Genomic DNA, 16,910 nt, shown 5'->3' with positions numbered 1-16,910 from the left:
AGTCAGGACAGGGCCACTTGTGCTCCCTCAGGTCCAGGCAGGTCTGCACAGGGCAGAGTGGTCCCAGGACAGCTGAGGCTGTTTTATTGCCATCAATCCACTTTCTTCCTCTACCCTCTTTTCGAATTGTTTTCAGAAATGAACTAAAAAAAGGTCTTCAAAAACTTCGGGAGATAAGGCCCTCAGGAACCAGAAGATTGCAGGATGGATTGAGAAAGGTACGGACTCTATAGCTCAGAGGATTTATTCTGCTTTGTCAAGTTCTTAATGAATTATTGGATCATCTCACTGTACTCCCCCAACTTTCCTTTATTTTGTTTCAGGCAGGTGATGAGATTGCAAAAGTTTACGCTGCTAGTAAGTTGCCCGCTGACATCACTGTGCTCAGGTGGGACAGAGCCAGGCCCGGCCTCAGCAAGGGCTGGTGCAGACCCTCCTCGGCCAGCTCCTAGCGCTGACTCTTGGAGCAAGCTCCTTGACCTCTTTGTGCTGCAGGTTCCTCCTCCCCACAGTGAGGATGCAAAGCTCCTCCAGGGATGTTCCTGAGTACCACATGGGATCATACATTACATTCCTGGTTCTTACTAGATATCAAGTGCATGACCTACAGTTGAGCTGCATGAAAAAGAAAAGAAAAATTCCAGGGACAGTGAGCAGATGGAGTTCAGTTTAAGGAGCAGAGACATTGGCGTCCCCCTTATTGCCCACACACTGTCCACCACAGTTCTGGGTCTGCCTCCTTTCCCTTCAGCCTCTTCCCTCTGGTAGACTCTTATCCAGTAACTGTGTTTCCAGCAGTGGGAAAGGTTGTTCTTGATCCAGAACCATCTGCATGTAGACTGTAGCGTTGCAGCCCTCATCAGGAAAGAAGCATAGGCTGCTGGGGAAAGGCAGGGAGTTGGGCGGGGGCCACTGCCCAAGCCTCTGACAGTCAGTCTGGCTGCTCCTCCCTGAGCTGTAATGAGAGGCTTGTCCTTGCCAGAGAAATAGCTGCAGTTGCCGTTCAGGATAAACGCTGTCCACCTGCCCCTTGTGAGGGTCCACCAGGAAGTGCTCTGGGCCAGGCACTTCATCTGTCAAGTGAGTCCTAGACCAAGGCTCTTTCTCCCTCCAGGTGCTCTGGGTGGTGGGTACTCAGGTCAGAGTGGCCCCTCCCCAGGAGGAGATATGGGAGCAGCACTGTGGGCCTGACGGCCTGCGGCAGGTGCTTGCTGACCAGGCCACTCCCTGCTTGTTCTGCAGACAAGAAAGCTGCCAGCATGGTTTATGCTTTGACGGCTGGACAACTGGACCAATGGACAGTATGGGCTTCTCAGAGAGAAGTAAGTCCAGTCCATCATTTCCAACTTTGTGTTCCATCTAGTTGTATATTTTGTCCTCACAGTCTTTTTTCTATTAGGCCAGCAGGTTTAAGAATTTTAAGACCAAATTTTACGCCATAGGTATGAAAGACTCTCAGAGAAACCAGGTAATTCAGAACAGGTAACCAGGTGCCACTCTTGAGCCCAGCTGGGGAAAACTTTCAAAGGCAGCTGTCCCAGCATCTCCCAGTGAATGTCCCTCTACCCCAGCCCAAGTGTTTGGACAACAGGTAGTCACGGCAGATGAACAGCAGGTGTTGTGTAAACTATACCCCAGAGATGTGGGTGGAGGAGCTTTTCGCTCCCTGAGGGTGGGCTGGTGACAGATGCCAGGTTTGGAGTTCAACATGGCAGCAGGCAAGAGCCTATTTCCCGGGACAGAATGCTGTGTTCTCAACCCTTGGCTGTTTGCCAAGCCATCTTCTCTTCCTTGTAGTTGATTCAAATTGTGGGTGGAAAGACCCAGGCATATGAGGTACCCAAACCCAATGACATGGAAGGCTTTATTATATCGGTGAGTGTGGGATAAATGTGAGAAGGAGGTTGGGGTAGCTTCTCACCATGCTCATGCGTGTCTCTCTTCCTGACCCTACCACCCATTATACTCTCTTCCAGCTCGTGGGAAATTCCTGTAAGCAAGTTATGGGTGGAGACAGCTACTTTGCCTGTGTAGGAGGTACGTGCTGGGGTCACTGTTCCAGAGTAAATGACATTTGCGCATGCGTGGTGTGAATGTGCCTGAGTCTGAGTGTGGTGTGTGTCTTTGGTGTAAGTGTGAAGTGTGTGTGTGTGTTTGTGTGTATGTGTGCTGTGTGTGTGCATGGAGTGTTGTTACAGAAATATGTCAGGTATGTTATTGTGCATTGAGTATTTAAGTAAGTGTGTGTTTGTGTGAGTCATGTCTGCCATGGATTATGGTGTAAATATTGGGTGTAATTACCTTTTCTTCTGGTTTTATTGAGATATACTTGACACACAGCTCTGTATAAATTGAAGGTATATACACCACCAAATGTCTTCACATACTTGTGTTGGGAAATAATCACCCTAGTAAGATTAGTGTAATTACCTTTTTAAAATTCAAAACTAAAAAGTTTTACTTAGATATAAGAAAAATAAAGCACATATTAATAAGAAATATATTTTAAGTAATAAGAAAATTTATTTTTAAACTCTGAATAGAACACTAGCAAATGTAATCCAACAATATATAAAAAGGACAATACATCAAGACTAATTAAGGATCACCTCAGAAATGCAAGTTTGATTCAGTATTTGGAATATCAGTGTAATTTACCACATCAGCAAAATGGAGAAAGAAAATATGATTTTTTTCAATGGATAAATAAAAGAATTGGGCAAAGTTCAAGTCATAAGAGGACCATAGTCTGACAGAGGCAACCACACAGATTCTCACAGCCAACACTGTACCCGGTGATTCAATGAGGATGGCCTCTCTCTGAGGTCTCGAACTTGACAAGGATGCCCTCTCTCCCCTGGGAGGGTCCCTGCATCAGTGTGGGGAGGGTCCTGTGCCATCGTGTTTCTCTTAGAAGCCCTCTCTCTGAGTGAGCTCTGTGTGTGCCAGCTTGTGCCTCCACATCACTGGGATTTGTACAGCTGAGGCAGGTGGATAACACAAGCTCCCACTGGTAAACAGCTCCCAGCTGGATGCAGCTGGACGCAGACCCAGGAAACTGGTCCTAGTTGTGGTACTCCAAACTGCAAGAATACAATGCAGTAGGCTGTGGTCAGACAGAGCAGTGTTCATATCTGAGATCTGTTGCCCACAGGTACAAAACCAGGGCAAGTTGCTGAGTATCTGGCAGCTCCAATTTTCTCTTCAAGGAGTCTAAATAGCAAACATCCACTGTCACATCTGCAATGAGATGTAGATGCAGTGGGATTCACAGTGACTGGCACAGTATCTGGAAGCTGGTGGCCCTTACCAACAGGAGCTGGTACTAAGGCTTCTATCACTGACCCCTGACTCTGCCCCCACTCTCATGCTGAGCCCAGGTTGGGGAAGGAAATGGTTAAAGAACACCCAGGATGAAAACATCTTCAGCTGCACCCACTGTAGGTCATGCCTGACCCTGACTCCTCCTGTCTCTGACCCTGTGACCTGCAGTGCGAAGTGTAGATGTGAGGAGGGACCCACACACATGTGCAGGGTCTTTTCCTGCTTCTCTGGTGTCACTGCCAGCTGTGTAACAGCCTGACAGCTTCCATTCTGTGATCATGTCCCCAGGACACACACGGGCCTGCAGACCTCAGGGGAGGAGGCCTGTTGTCATTCATGCCCTGGGGTGGCCCAGCAGGGATGACAGGTGTCCACTGCACACCCTCTGCCAGGGAGGCCCAGCGGTGCTGCTCTAATGTTTACAACTGCCGTCATCTTGTCAAAAGCTGTCTCACAGCATGACTGTCACTGGAGGAAAGCTCAAGGCAGGAACCTAGCTAGACCTGAAACAAATAGAAGCTGTCATTCTGAATAAGTCAGTAGGCCGGGTGTGAGGAAGCCTGGAGGAGGGGAGCGTGATGCAGGTCACTTCTTCAGCCTCTCAGGACTAAGACTCTACTCCAAGACTAAGCAGAGGCCTCTGCTGGCCTCCCTGACTCCACGCTTGTGCTCCAGTCCCTCTGCACAGGGCCCGAGGGACTGAGAAGGCCACTACCCTTCCCACCTGACCACAGAAGCTGAGGCCCTCAAGCTGAATAACCAGACTCTCCAAGGATCAGCCTCTGCTATAAGCTCACCTGCTGCAGAGGCTATGGGGTCAGGGGACTGAACTTCCTGAAAAACCTCCCTCAGTTTTACAGGGTTCAGCTTACCACCCTTTTAGATGTTACTCTCTTGGTGCCTCAGTCCCAAAGCCTCTCCTGGTCAGCTGCTCACTCCAGCTTCCCACAGCTTTGATATTTTTCTGTCATTTGTCACTTACGTACCATGACTTCTGCTTCGTTGTGTCCATGGCTTTATTATTTCATTTTTATCATTCACCTCACTTTTTCCTACCTTTCATTATGGAAAATTTTCATAACTATAGCAAAGTGACAACAGATGTACTCCTCTCTCCACTACCTGGATTGACAGCATTTCTATTGTCATTTATCATGGGGTTACCTCACCTCCAAACCCTTCATTGTGCATGACTTTACCTGGTAACTGTTTTTGGTTGAGTTCTCTTTTTGAAATGCAGCAGACCAAAGTGTATCATTTGATGAGTTCTGACAAATGCACGCAGCACTCATGTAACCCCAAACCTCCTGAAGACTCAGAGCATTACATTTGCACCTAGAATGGCCCCTCAGCTCCCTTCCCAAGCAATCCCTCCTCCACCCTCTGGAGGCAGCTACTCCCTGATTTCTTCCCCTGCAGTCTAATTTGCTGCTTTAGAACCTCTCCTCAATGACTCACACGGATGAGCACAGGATCTGGCCCCGGGCACTCGCCACTGTGGTCTGGGGATTCACCCATCCTGTGTGTTGCTGGGTTTGCTCGGAATTTGACCCCAGAAGGCAGGCTGGAGGCGGCACCCTGTCACCCTTTTTCCTGTATGTGACCAGACCAGAGTGAGTGTCTGCAAGAAGCCCAGCAGCAAAGGCCATAGTAGGACACAGTGCAGAGCAGGACTTTCCTCTGAGGTCCAGCGTCCAGCTATGCATCGTGGTTGGAGACCCTCTGTGGGGGCGAGTGGGGCAGGAGGACCTGAGGCATGAAGGATGGACACGCTGTGCCAACAGGGACACTCCTGCAACCAGCCTGGGTAGAGGCTGCCCCTCCTCCAGGATAAGGTCCCCCCTTGTCCCATCCCACTATCTCCTGAGTTAACAATCACAAGGAGTTCCGCTTTTATATCTAAATTCCTACCTAAATATACTTTATAAAGATATTTTTACTTTAATGGGATCTTGCAGTACATAATGTTTTCCAACCTTCTGCACAGTATTCCATTGCATGAATGGACCAATTTATTTCATTAGTCTCCCTTGGTCAATATTCAGATTATTCCTAATAGGTATACTACAAGTCACATTGCAGGAACTGTCCTGATGGTTACTCCTCTTGGGTCAGAGTATCTCTGGGATCAAGACCAGAAGTAGAATTGATACCTTAAGGGGCCACCCAGCTCACTGTGGGCAGTGTCCAGTTTGTCTCAAAATAATTGTGCCAAGCTGCATGGGGTGCTCTGCCGTCTGCCCTCTCCAAGGCAGGTCACCTCTATCCGTGCACCCTAGTCAGTCTCATGCAGGTTGCATGCCCTCTTCAAGCTCCTCTCCATCTGGCTTTCTCAGGGAGCCTGCCTTCCCATAACTCTGTCTAGCGGCCCCAGGTGACCTGGTGTGTAACTTTTCTTCCAGAAAGAAACCTCTCTCCTCCAGAAAGGATCAGTATCCCTCAGGCTGTTGGTCCTTCTGCCTCTGGTGGGCAGCTGCACTGTGCATGGGAAATGAAACCTTGTGAGCTGATTTTAGTTCTTCTTGCAACTTCATTTTCGGGGCTAACTGTTAAGAGGAATTAGGATAAAGGGTGTTGGGAAACAGAAGAGGCTGCTGCCTGCACAAAGAAAACTTGTTTATTTTGAACTCTCTTCTGCTCAAAAATCTGAAACCGTCACCCTGCCTTCCACTTTGGAGACTTTCCAGAGTTTAGAAGCCCTCCTTTGAGAGCAGCGCTGCCTGGGACAGAAGGGCTCTGCTGCAAAGGTGAAGCAGCACCTGAGTGGGGCTGAAGGCAGCAGGAGATCCAAGGAGGAAGGAAGGGACCCAGGCAGAGGGCAGTGTGCACTGCTCCTGAAGATGCTGCCATGGTCTGTGCTCTGGGCTGTCAGCTGGCCCTGCCCTCAGCTGCTGCCCTCCCTCCTGTCACCTCAGTGGAGGAAGAGGCGGAGTCCAATCTTTACCATGAGGCTGGGACTGACCAGGTCCTCTCTGGTTCCAATTCAGTCCAATGAGCTGAAAATCCACGTATCAGAGTATCAGAGAGGATGTGTCCCTGGAGAGGAATGTGACAAATGTTTAGAATTAAGACAGGAATGGGCTTCCCTGGTGGCTCAGCTGGTAAAGAATCCATCTGCAATGCGGGAGACCTGGGTTTGATCCCTGGGTTGAGAAGATCCCCAGGAGAAGGGAACGGCTACCCACTCCAGTATTCTGACCTGGAGAATTCCATGGACTGTATAGTCCATGGGGTTGTAAAAAGTCGGACACGACTGAGCGACTTGCACTTCACTCCAAGACGGGAGCAGAGGTGGTGTAAGTAGGTGCTGAGTTAGGTACTTGAGCTCAGATTCTGGCCCTGTACCTGCAAGGGGGTAGGGGGTACCTCTTGCCCTATATTAGCTCCAATTTCTCTCTCTGTAAAATTGGGAGTAGTAGATCATGTGTACCTTGTGGATTCAGGAAATATAAAGGAATAAGTATAAAGATTGATAGGCACACTGTAGATGCTTACTTGTGGAAAGCATCATTTTGAATGAACACAGCAGGTAGTACCTTGCATGGATTTTCCCACTTCTGGTTCCTCTTGTCTTTTTGTTTGTGGCAGGAAGGCTACACTGTCTATTTTTGCCTCATCTAGAGCCTGACCTCTCCATATTCTGGCAGTTAAGGTTTCCTTTCTCTGCCTGTATCTACTTACAATATGGTTTATTAGTTTAGAGCTATGCTTCTTTGCAAAAAGTAATCCTAAAATGTAAATTGTAAGCAATCCTCTTTGAGACTGAGGGGCAGCTGCCCTGCTCAGGTGGACAAGTTGTGCTGGCAAAAGTGTATGTGCAAGACACAGTCCCAACTGCTTTTTCCAGGACAAGTACAGATTCCCATGTCTTGGTGAGCAGTGAAGGTGCTTGGACTTTTGTGTCATAGTTCAACCGACCATATGTGCATGGGTTTACTTTGGGGCTCTCTATACCTATGTGTCTCTTTCTGTATTGGTACCATACTGTTTTGGTTACTGCAGCTTTGGAGTATAGTCCGAAAATAGGAAACATAATACCTCCAGCTCTGTTCTTTCTCCAAAACTTTTTGTTTATTTGGTGTCAAGAAAGTATGCAGGCTTTAAACATGGGGTGCAATTTTTGGAGAACCCTTGAAAACCTAAAAAGCTTATCATCAAGCCAGCTTCAGCCCAGAGGCTGAGAATATATTTTCTGCAAGCAGAGAAATTGCAAACTTGGCCCTGATCTGATGGGAACTGCAGGGATACCTGAAGCAGGAGGAATCAGGACTGCCAGATAAAAGTCTGTGCTGACATTTCTGAGGAATGCTTCTCAAGTTAACTGACCTTGGGCAAATGAAGCACCTGGGATTGAAATTCACCAACTTTGGCCAGGAGGCAGAGGTGGAGGCTAATGACCTTGGGCTTAGAGCAAGAAGACTTGCATGTTATCCTGAACAATTCCCCAGGTTGTTATGCTTAGCTTCTTAGTTGGGTCCAACTCTTTGTAACACCGTGGACTGTAAACTTCCAGGCTCCTCTGTCCATGGGGATTCTCCAGGCAAGAATTCTGGAGTGGGTTGCCATGCCCTCCTTCAGAGAATCTTCCCAACCTAGGGATTGAACGCAGGTCTCCCACATTGCAGGTGGATTTTTTACCAACTGAGCCACCAGGGAAGCCGTCTTCTCTGGGTCCCCTGGTATTTGCCTCTGGGACCAGAAATTCCCAGCAGCCTGGAGAGATACGATGGCCCAGAACTTCACTTTAGCATATCAATGTCTGTCACCCTGACATAGGAAGTGCTTGGTGAACCCTGGGGGCATTGTGTGAGGAACATGAAGGGTCAGGAAGAGGGAAGGGAAGAGCAGTCATTGCATACTTCAGAACCACATCTAAGACAAGATTTTATCCTCCATGGGGGATTCTCCTCTGCAGGGCCCTTGCCCCTTTGCTTGCCTCACCCAGGTCCTGGCCTTGCTCCTGGGGTCTCCAGCCTACTATAGGCACAGAGAAGCACAGGGAGGAGTAATAGACCCCAAGTGCGAGAAAGTCCTTCAAGCACCAGGCTTGTGTGCTCAGCTGAAGCAAGGGTCAGATCTATCTTCAGCTTGCTTTATCTTGGTTCCTGTCCTTTGTGTAAGGGAGGGCCTGGTGGAGAGCACTGCCTGCAACTCCTAGGGAAGACTCTGGGACAAATGGGTCAGAAACCCATGACTGGGTTTGCCTCTGTGGTGGGGATGACACTGGGTGCCTTTAATGAGTTTGATGGGTCAGGGGAAGTAGTGAGAGGCCCCCTGAGTTCTCAAAGCCCAGCCCCGCTGCCTCAGAGTGGACCATCAGTGACAAAAGGTGAGCCCAGAGGACAAATGGGTTATTCAGACCCTGGTTCCTTAGGGGTGTCCCCTGGGAATGCAGTTATAAGGTGACCTGTAATAACTGTGAAATCAGAAGGAAGTCAGGACTCAACCACCTCTAACACAGAAATTTGGATGTTGCCCTTGCAGAATCCTACCATCTCGGATTTTATGCACCTGGACTGAGTCCAGACAGAATGAATGAATATACTTGCAGATATAAATTGGACAAAAACGAAGTCTACAGTAAGTAACCCACCTTGGTGCCTCTAAGTGACAAACTTTCCACACCACACTGCATTCCCTCAGCCAACCAAGCCGTCAGATCCCTTCCTTACCATTCGCTTAGACACTCTGAGGATAGAAATAGTGCGGATAAGTGGAGGCAGGGACCTGGCTAGGAAACCTGGCCACTTTGTCCTTCATCTCAGGCTGGGAAGTGATCAATCCCCAACAAGTCAAGAAAGTCTTAGATCAGGGCTTATCCCTGCAAAGGCTCATCCCTGCTTGGGGTGCTAGTTCTACCCTCACTGCTATGTTCTCCCACAATTTCCTTGGCCTTCACTCCCCTTGAGAGAAAGGACTTGAATCTTATGAGTCTGTTGGTGAGAAGTGCAGGCAACCCCAGGGCCCTGAGTCTGGGCAAGGTGCACAGAGCTCTCCAAGGAGAGTAGGGTCACCGGGATTGAGAAAGGATGCCAACGGCCAGACCTGGGCCCTGGAATCTTGACTCAGGCCCATTTTACATGTGTGATTTTGACCTAATGAATGTTCTGTTCTCAGCCTCTATTATCTGTACTGTAAAATGGGGTCAGTATGGTAGGTGCACTAACTAAACCCTACTGTATACATAAAACTACTATTTGGAAATATTCAGGCACTAGATGTTCCTCCACAATGGGGGGGTGGCCTGCAAAAGTACACAGAAGGGGCAGGAGATGTGCCCTCATCACTGAGGTCGGTCTGATTTCCCTCAGAGAGTGCCTGGGGACAGTTGGACTTCCTCTGCCTGCTCAACTCTCCCAGTTAACCCCCTGATACATTGATTGGATATGATTATATTATGTTCTGTGACTCCTCATTCCAGGGCTATCTGATAAACCCAGAGCGAGTCCTCTCCACCAGCACACTTCTGGACCATGTCTCCTTACATGGGTGCATAGAATGGGCAGGGCTCTGCCATTTCCACACACTCACACCACACAGGGTGTAAATGGCCTCAGGGGTTTAGATTTCCTTTGGTCGGTACTTTCTCAGGAGTGATTTGTACTGAGTCTTTGTATGGAAAACTTATGTGTATTGAGCACCTGCTGCATCAGGTTATGTCTAAGTGGCTTATATGCACTATCTCAGTTAATTCTCAAATGTGACCTAATTGTATGTAACTGATGCAGCAAGAGCTGGAAAGCAAACACAGGTGATCTGACTGCCTAGTCTGGGTCTTTGGCCTTGCTGATGACAGTTCTTGAAAAAGGTTGGGAACGACCTATCATCCAATAAACATGTTCAGACACTTCTGGGTTTGGTGGCTATACTATTTTCTCACCCACGGTGTCATCAGTTTCTCTCTGAGGTGGACCAGCACAGAGATCTCACATGGGAGAGCTTATCCCACAGTTCTGGGCTCCTCTGCTGACCGCCATGTTGGATATGGTTGGAAGCTGACCGGAAGTGGCAGATCAGCACTGTTTATTGCCATGAGCCCTGAGGATTCCCATGAGCGCCAATGAGGACTCATTTGGTAGTCGCTCTTTATATTTTACTCTGATTAAAACATCTGGGAAAACTTTTTAGTAAATACAGAAAAGCATAACAAAGATTAATTTTAAAACCAACATTCCTTTATGTTTTATATTATTTATCTTAAGTGCGTCATGATTTCACATATTAAGAAATCTTTATACATGCTGTTCTTGTGACCCTCGGTATATGAGGTGGCTGCCATTACCTCACTCTCCCTGCTGTGTGAACACTGTGGAGATTATACTACATTTCCTTGTGATTTTTTTTTCACTCTAATCCCAACCATTCTACCCCTCAGACACAAATCCTTCCCCTTAAATAAACTTAGTAATTAGTTTTTTAATATCAGTACCAATAAAGGGGGAAAACTTCATAGCTAATGTGAGAACTGAGTTATGGCCAAAAGCTGGTCACTGGGAAGGAAACCATCTGAGAGGGAAGGCCTGATCTGTGGCCACAGTCAACATGTGAGAATAGTTAGGGTTCAGGAGAGGGAAGCTACTCACTCTGCACTGTCAGAGGCTCCTGAGGGCCGTCTCCCAACCCCCATAAAATTTTAGAACAAACACAAACACAGAGGCCTTGTTCCCCCTCAGGCTTCCCTGTGTCCACAAATGGCACCACCACCCAACCAGATGTTCTGCTCACTAACCTGCATGTCGTCCTTGACTCCTGTTTATTCTCATCCCACATCCAGGCCACCTACAGGTCCTTCTGCCTCTGTGTCCAAACTCATCTGGACTTGGACAGCCCCTTGACACACTCACTGTACTTAGAATAAAGCCCACACCCCTTCCCAGGGTCCACGAGGCCCCCACCACTCATCTCTTTCTGTCAACAAGTTCAGCTAATTATGCCACAGGCCATGGCACAGGTGCCCACAGCCTGGACAGTCTTCCTCAGAACTTTCCTTGCCTTTCTCCTCCTCTGGTTTCAGCTCCAGGAACATTGTCTCAGAGACCTTACCTTTAATGAGAATTCTCAATAACATGCAAAAGTAGCAAAAATTGTATAGAGCCCTTGAAGCAGTCTTACCTACTTTCATTAATTATCAACCCTGACCAATCTGGTTTTGCTCATATTTTCACCATTGATTATTATAAAGCAAATCCCAGATATCCCATCATGTCCTGTGTAAATATTTCATTTTCTTTTTTGTTTGTTTGTTTTTTATTTTATTTTATTTTTTCAGTGGGTTTTGTCATACATTGATATGAATCAGCCATAGAGTTACACGTATTCCCCATCCCGATCCCTCCTCCCACCTCCCTCTCCACCCGATTCCTCCGGGTCTTCCCAGTGCACCAGGCCTGAGCACTTGACTCATGCATCCCACCTGGGCTGGTGATCTGTTTCACCATAGATAATATACATGCTGTTCTTTCGAAACATCCCACCCTCACCTTCTCCCACAGTGTTCAAAAGTCTGTTCTGTATTTCTGTGTCTCTTTGTCTGTTTTGCATATAGGGTTATTGTTAGCATCTTTCTAAATTCCATATATATGTGTTAGTATACTGTAATGTTCTTTATCTTTCTGGCTTACTTCACTCTGTAAAATGGGCTCCAGTTTCATCCATCTCATTAGAACTGATTCAAATGAATTCTTTTTAACGGCTGAGTAATATTCCATGGTGTATATGTACCACAGCTTCCTTATCCATTCGTCTGCTGATGGGCATCTAGGTTGCTTCCATGTCCAATATTTCATTTTCTTTTAAAGAGAAATTGTGTCTCTAAAAGGGTAAGCAGTTATTCCTTCCACTCCCTTCCCTATTCCTTCCCTTGATTATTGACATCATGGCACTTTTTTCTCTGGCATTCATTTTGTTGTTTGTTACTTTACTGTCTGTCTCCCTCTCCAGTCCCATAAATGTCAGGCCCTTGCGAGCAAAGCTTCTGCCTGCCTTGTTCCCATTAAACACCAGAGCCCCTGCATAGTGCCTGGTGCATGGTAGGTGTCAGAAGAAGGCAGAGAAGAGAAGCTGCTTCTGCCAGAGCAGTAGCTCTGCTTATCAAAGACAGGCAGAAAGGGAGGGGTGGATGGATGGACAAGTCCATTGACACTCTTTTCATATGATTGTCTTTTAGCTAAACCACCTGACTCAGTGACTGCAGAAAAATTAGTCTGCCTAGGACATGTTTTTCTTAAGGCTGGACAGTAAGTGTTTATGTTCCGGGGCCCTTTGGGCAGGTTTCCCCACTGTGAGGAGTCCAGCGTGTGGGATACCCCATTTACTGAGGGCAGCACATGTCTGTTTCCAGGAGGGCTCAGGCATCCTCCACCCCTGTCCTGGTTGATAATCCCCTGAGGTACTCAGGGATCCGCTGTGGGCTGTGACCCAGGCTCTGCTGAGGAGGGCAGGATGTGGGAGATGGTGTGTCCCAGGGATGGTACCTTTACTCCAGGGAGCTTTTCCAGATGAAGCCAACATGCTGTGTACATACAGAGTCGGGATGGGGACACATACAGCCATCCTTAGTCACTTAGTCCATGGTCATGAGGGCATCTAACCCCCTGCAGGGCTCCCCACTGCCTGGCCTGCCTTCATTTCAGAGGTCAATCTCATGTTGTCTGGGCATGAGCTTTCCTTGCCCATGCTACCTGCTCCCTGGAAGCTCCAAATGCCTGATGTTTGAAGTCATTACAATGAAGAGATCTGGGGAAAACAGATTGAGACAAGTGCAAGAACTGTCACTTGTCACCTTGTCACCATTTGCCCTTTTTGTGCCTCAGGGTGGTCGAAGTTGATTACTCTCTGGACAGGGAAACTACCTGGAGTGAGCGAAGCCTGAAAATTACCAGCAGGGACTGTGTGAGTGAATGTTGGGCTGCAAGAGAATCTGCTTGGGAGGAAGAGACAACCAGGGATGCAAGACAGGAGAATAACATCATTGGGAATGGGTCAGCAAGTAATCTGTGCAGACATGCACTTCAGGTAGCATTTTACAACCAGTTTGGTGCCTGAGTTCTTTATCAGGGAGCTGTCCCCACAACTCTGGTTTGTGAAATTCACTGGAATGCCTCTATGAGTGTCTCAGGGTACAGCTGGCTATCCGGGTCCTACAGAAACTGCCTTCTCTATGAACCAAGTATCGTTGAAGGTATGTGCAAGGAGCCGACTCAAGCTCTAAGCTACTCCAGAAATGGTTCTGAGTTTCTGCCCACCCTGGACCCACGTTGCCACCTCTCCTGGCCCAGGACTTTTGGTGGGTAACTCCAGGCTCCAGCCTGGATTCCAGCTGGAGTGAATGTAAGAGGCTGGGACACTGCATACTAGGAGACAGAATCCAGGCCCTCTGAGAACCCCAGGCCCTCCAAATTGGAGTCCCAAGCACGGGGGTCTGGAGGGTGGGAGCAGCTGTGGCCATGCCCAGGGTGTGTCTTCACTGAGTTGGTGCAGCAGCAGGTAGGGCTCTGAACCCACTCATTACCTTCACAACCCCAGCCTCCCAAGACTGGGGAACACAGGTGATCACTTTACAGAGGTCATCAGTCTCCCTTCTGCCTCTCCTCTTTTCTCATGTTTCTCTTTTGCCCCTCTCTGAAAACTGGCTCTGACCTCTGCAGGGGGTCTCTGCCCTCTATTCCTGGGGAACTGGCAGGGTGACAGGGAGGTTAGGGCTCAGCACAAGGAGACACAAGGAAGCACAAGGAAGAAAGTGCTGCTCCCAGGGGTTTGCTTTTCCCAACTCTACAGTGTCTAGGCTGCTTAGCCTGGGGCAGCCCTGCGTGGATGACAGAGTCTGTCGGCCTGGAGTGAGATTTCTCTGGGAGGAGGGATGCTTGTGCTAATGCCACTACCCCTGTGTCCAATCCCAGCTGGTGAGGGTTCCCTCAATGTGATGGTCCTTGTGTGTCCATTTCTTCTGGTCCCTGCACACCCTCCTGAGGATCTGAGCCTGAACCTCCACATTTCCCACCAGGAGTCCCTCCACCTAACTCCTGTCTGTCCATGGGCACATTGAGAAGAAAACTCTGGAGCTGCCTGTGGCTCCAGGCCCAGCAAGGGTCACTCTCAGCCTGACTGGGCCTCTCCTTTCAGCAGCCCTATTTCCTGGACAGGGGCTTTCTCTGTCCCCTTCCCTTCTGCTTCTCTCCAGCAGAGCTATTGATGTGGGGAAGAGCTGCACAGTGCAGGTCCATGTATGTAGCATTCGCACCCTTGGTTATGAACAAGAGAACAGAGCTCACTCCTTAAGGTCCCATGTAGACATGTTCTGTACTACTCTGGGCTTTCTAAAGCCTCTCTCTAATGCTTTCAAGTGCCTGCACTTCCTCACCACAGATGTGAGCTGGAACCTCAGAGAGTAGCTTTGTCCAAGGTTGCAGAGCTGGGAAGTAGGGAAGAGAAACTACGGGTAGGTGATCAGGTCTCCCGCCTCTTCTCTCGAACCCCCGCTTCTCAGGGGCCCCGCAGCCCTCTCTCACACATCTGTGTGTCATCTTGTGGTCCTTGAAAAATCCCAGTGCTCTCAACCAAAGCAGGTAGTGAGAGCTGGTCTGTCATCCCTTGGAGGGCTGGGCTTCTTTGACAGCACTCTGGGGAGAGCCTCTGAGCAGGGTCAGCAGTGAGGGTCTGTGGCCCAGGGCTCCACAGTGGCTCTCTGGGTACCAGTCATGATCTTCTAGCCCAACTCTGGTCCCTATAGATGAGGCACCCTGAGGAGAAGGGGAACTGTGGGGTCTAGTGTGGGAAGGGCATTTTGGGTGCATAAGAAGTGGTCACTCAGGCTAACCCGGGGACTTTGGCATGTGTGCTCTCTACAGTATGAGCCTACAGAGCCCACAACTATCCCAACAACTACCACAACGACTACAAAGCCTACCACAACGAGGAGGACAACAAAGAGGACAACCACAACCACACTGCCTACAACAAGGAGGACAACGACAACAACGAGGAGGACAACGACAACAACGACAACGACGACAACGACAACAACCACTACGACAACCACGACGACAACGACAACCACAACAACCACGACGACAACAACCACCACGACGACGACGACAACGACAACAAGGAGGACAACGCAAACAACAACAACAACAACCACCACAGTGCCTACAACTGTCACAACAAGGAGGACAACAACGACAACAAGGAAAACAACAACCACAACGAGGAGGACAACAACCACGACTACGACTACAACGACGACGACTACTATGACGACGACGACTACTCCCACAACAACAACGACTACGACGACGACAACAACCACAGTGCCTACCACTGTCACTACAACGACAACCACCACAACCACAGAAAGTACAACTGTCCCAGAGACTACAGTGTCCATTGTTGTCACCCAGAGCCCGGTTCCTCTCTTGTACCCTACACTTGTCCCATCCCTGGTCGTGATCCCGTTGCTGCTTATCTGTATCTGCTGCTACAAGAGGGTGAGTGAGCCCTGCCTGCACAGCCTCTGCACAGCCCTCACCAACCCCCTGAGGCATGTGCTGGCCCCAGAACCCTGCCTGTGGGAAGGTTTCTTTCAGCTCCAGGGCCCTCACACCAGCAAACAAGGTGCAGACTCTATCCTCCCATTCTGGACACAGACATAGCCTGGGCTTCTAGGGGGCCACCTGCCTCATGCTTTAACTTCACAGGGAAGGGGCCTATGAATTGTCCAGACCCCTGATACCAAGGCTGCCCCACAGCAGTCAGATTCCTGAAGGACTCAGGTAGACCAAAGCCCCAGAAGTCTCTGCTGTTGAGGGAAGAAGAGGGATCTACATGGGCACTGATGGCCCAAAGGGAGAAGGGTACTGGTCTGGAGAGTGCTAGCCTCAGAGGTGGCTGTGCCTTCCAAAGCAGCATGGATCCCTGTCCATCTCTGGTACTTTCTGTCACTCCTTCAGCAGTCATGCTAAGTCACCAGGATGTGCAGCTGCCACCTTTGCCCACAGGAGCTCACTGTCCAGTGTCTGGTCTGGTATTGGTACCTGGGGGACATTAAGGGTAAATGTCACCTTCAGAGGGTGTGTCAGGAACCCTGATAATGAAAAGAGTAGAGACTGGCCCTGGGGAGGGAGGGGAGACAGAGGGGATGGCCAATTGGATTTGCAAAGACACAGGCCACAGCGGGTGAAGAAGAGGAAAAAGCAGAGCTGAGAAAGGATAAGCAAAGCAGCATAGAAGCTAGCAGATTAGATTTCTGCAAGAGATGAGACGCGAGGAGAGAAAGCATAGGGAGATGCAGGGTGGACCATCATCCCTGAGGGCTGGGAGGCAGGGAGGGCTACAGGGGGATGGGAGAAGAGGGGAGGTTGGAGGGGTGTGGGAAGAGTTCTCTTGTCTTCCCATTATGTCAGGGCTGCTGATGAAAACTCCCATGTGCAGCTTTTACCAGGGACCAGGGGCCTTGATCTGGGCTTTCTCCACCTTGACCCTACATGGATGTATTGATTCCCCTTTGAAATCTGAGAAGTCTAAGGCTTAGGAAGATAGTCACAGGTCATGAGCACCTAAGAGATACCCTAAGGCCTGTTTTTTGACCA

The 16,910-nt window shown here is 49.0% G+C and overlaps 1 protein-coding gene across 1 annotated transcript in view; it reads left to right on the top strand.

Moving 5' to 3' along the window:
* Positions 1-16,910, top strand: part of LOC136157243 (myb-like protein D) — an 80,332-nt gene that overhangs the window by 10,631 nt on the left and 52,791 nt on the right. Inside the window, exon 2 of the mRNA XM_065919209.1 lies at positions 15,184-15,678. Within this exon, the coding sequence (XP_065775281.1) occupies positions 15,184-15,678 (495 nt within the window). The remainder of the gene's footprint in view (positions 1-15,183; positions 15,679-16,910) is intronic.

Source organism: Muntiacus reevesi, chromosome 2 (assembly GCF_963930625.1).
Source record: "Muntiacus reevesi chromosome 2, mMunRee1.1, whole genome shotgun sequence".
NCBI classification, from domain to species: domain Eukaryota; kingdom Metazoa; phylum Chordata; class Mammalia; order Artiodactyla; family Cervidae; genus Muntiacus; species Muntiacus reevesi.
This window is presented reverse-complemented; position numbering and strand designations above follow the sequence as displayed.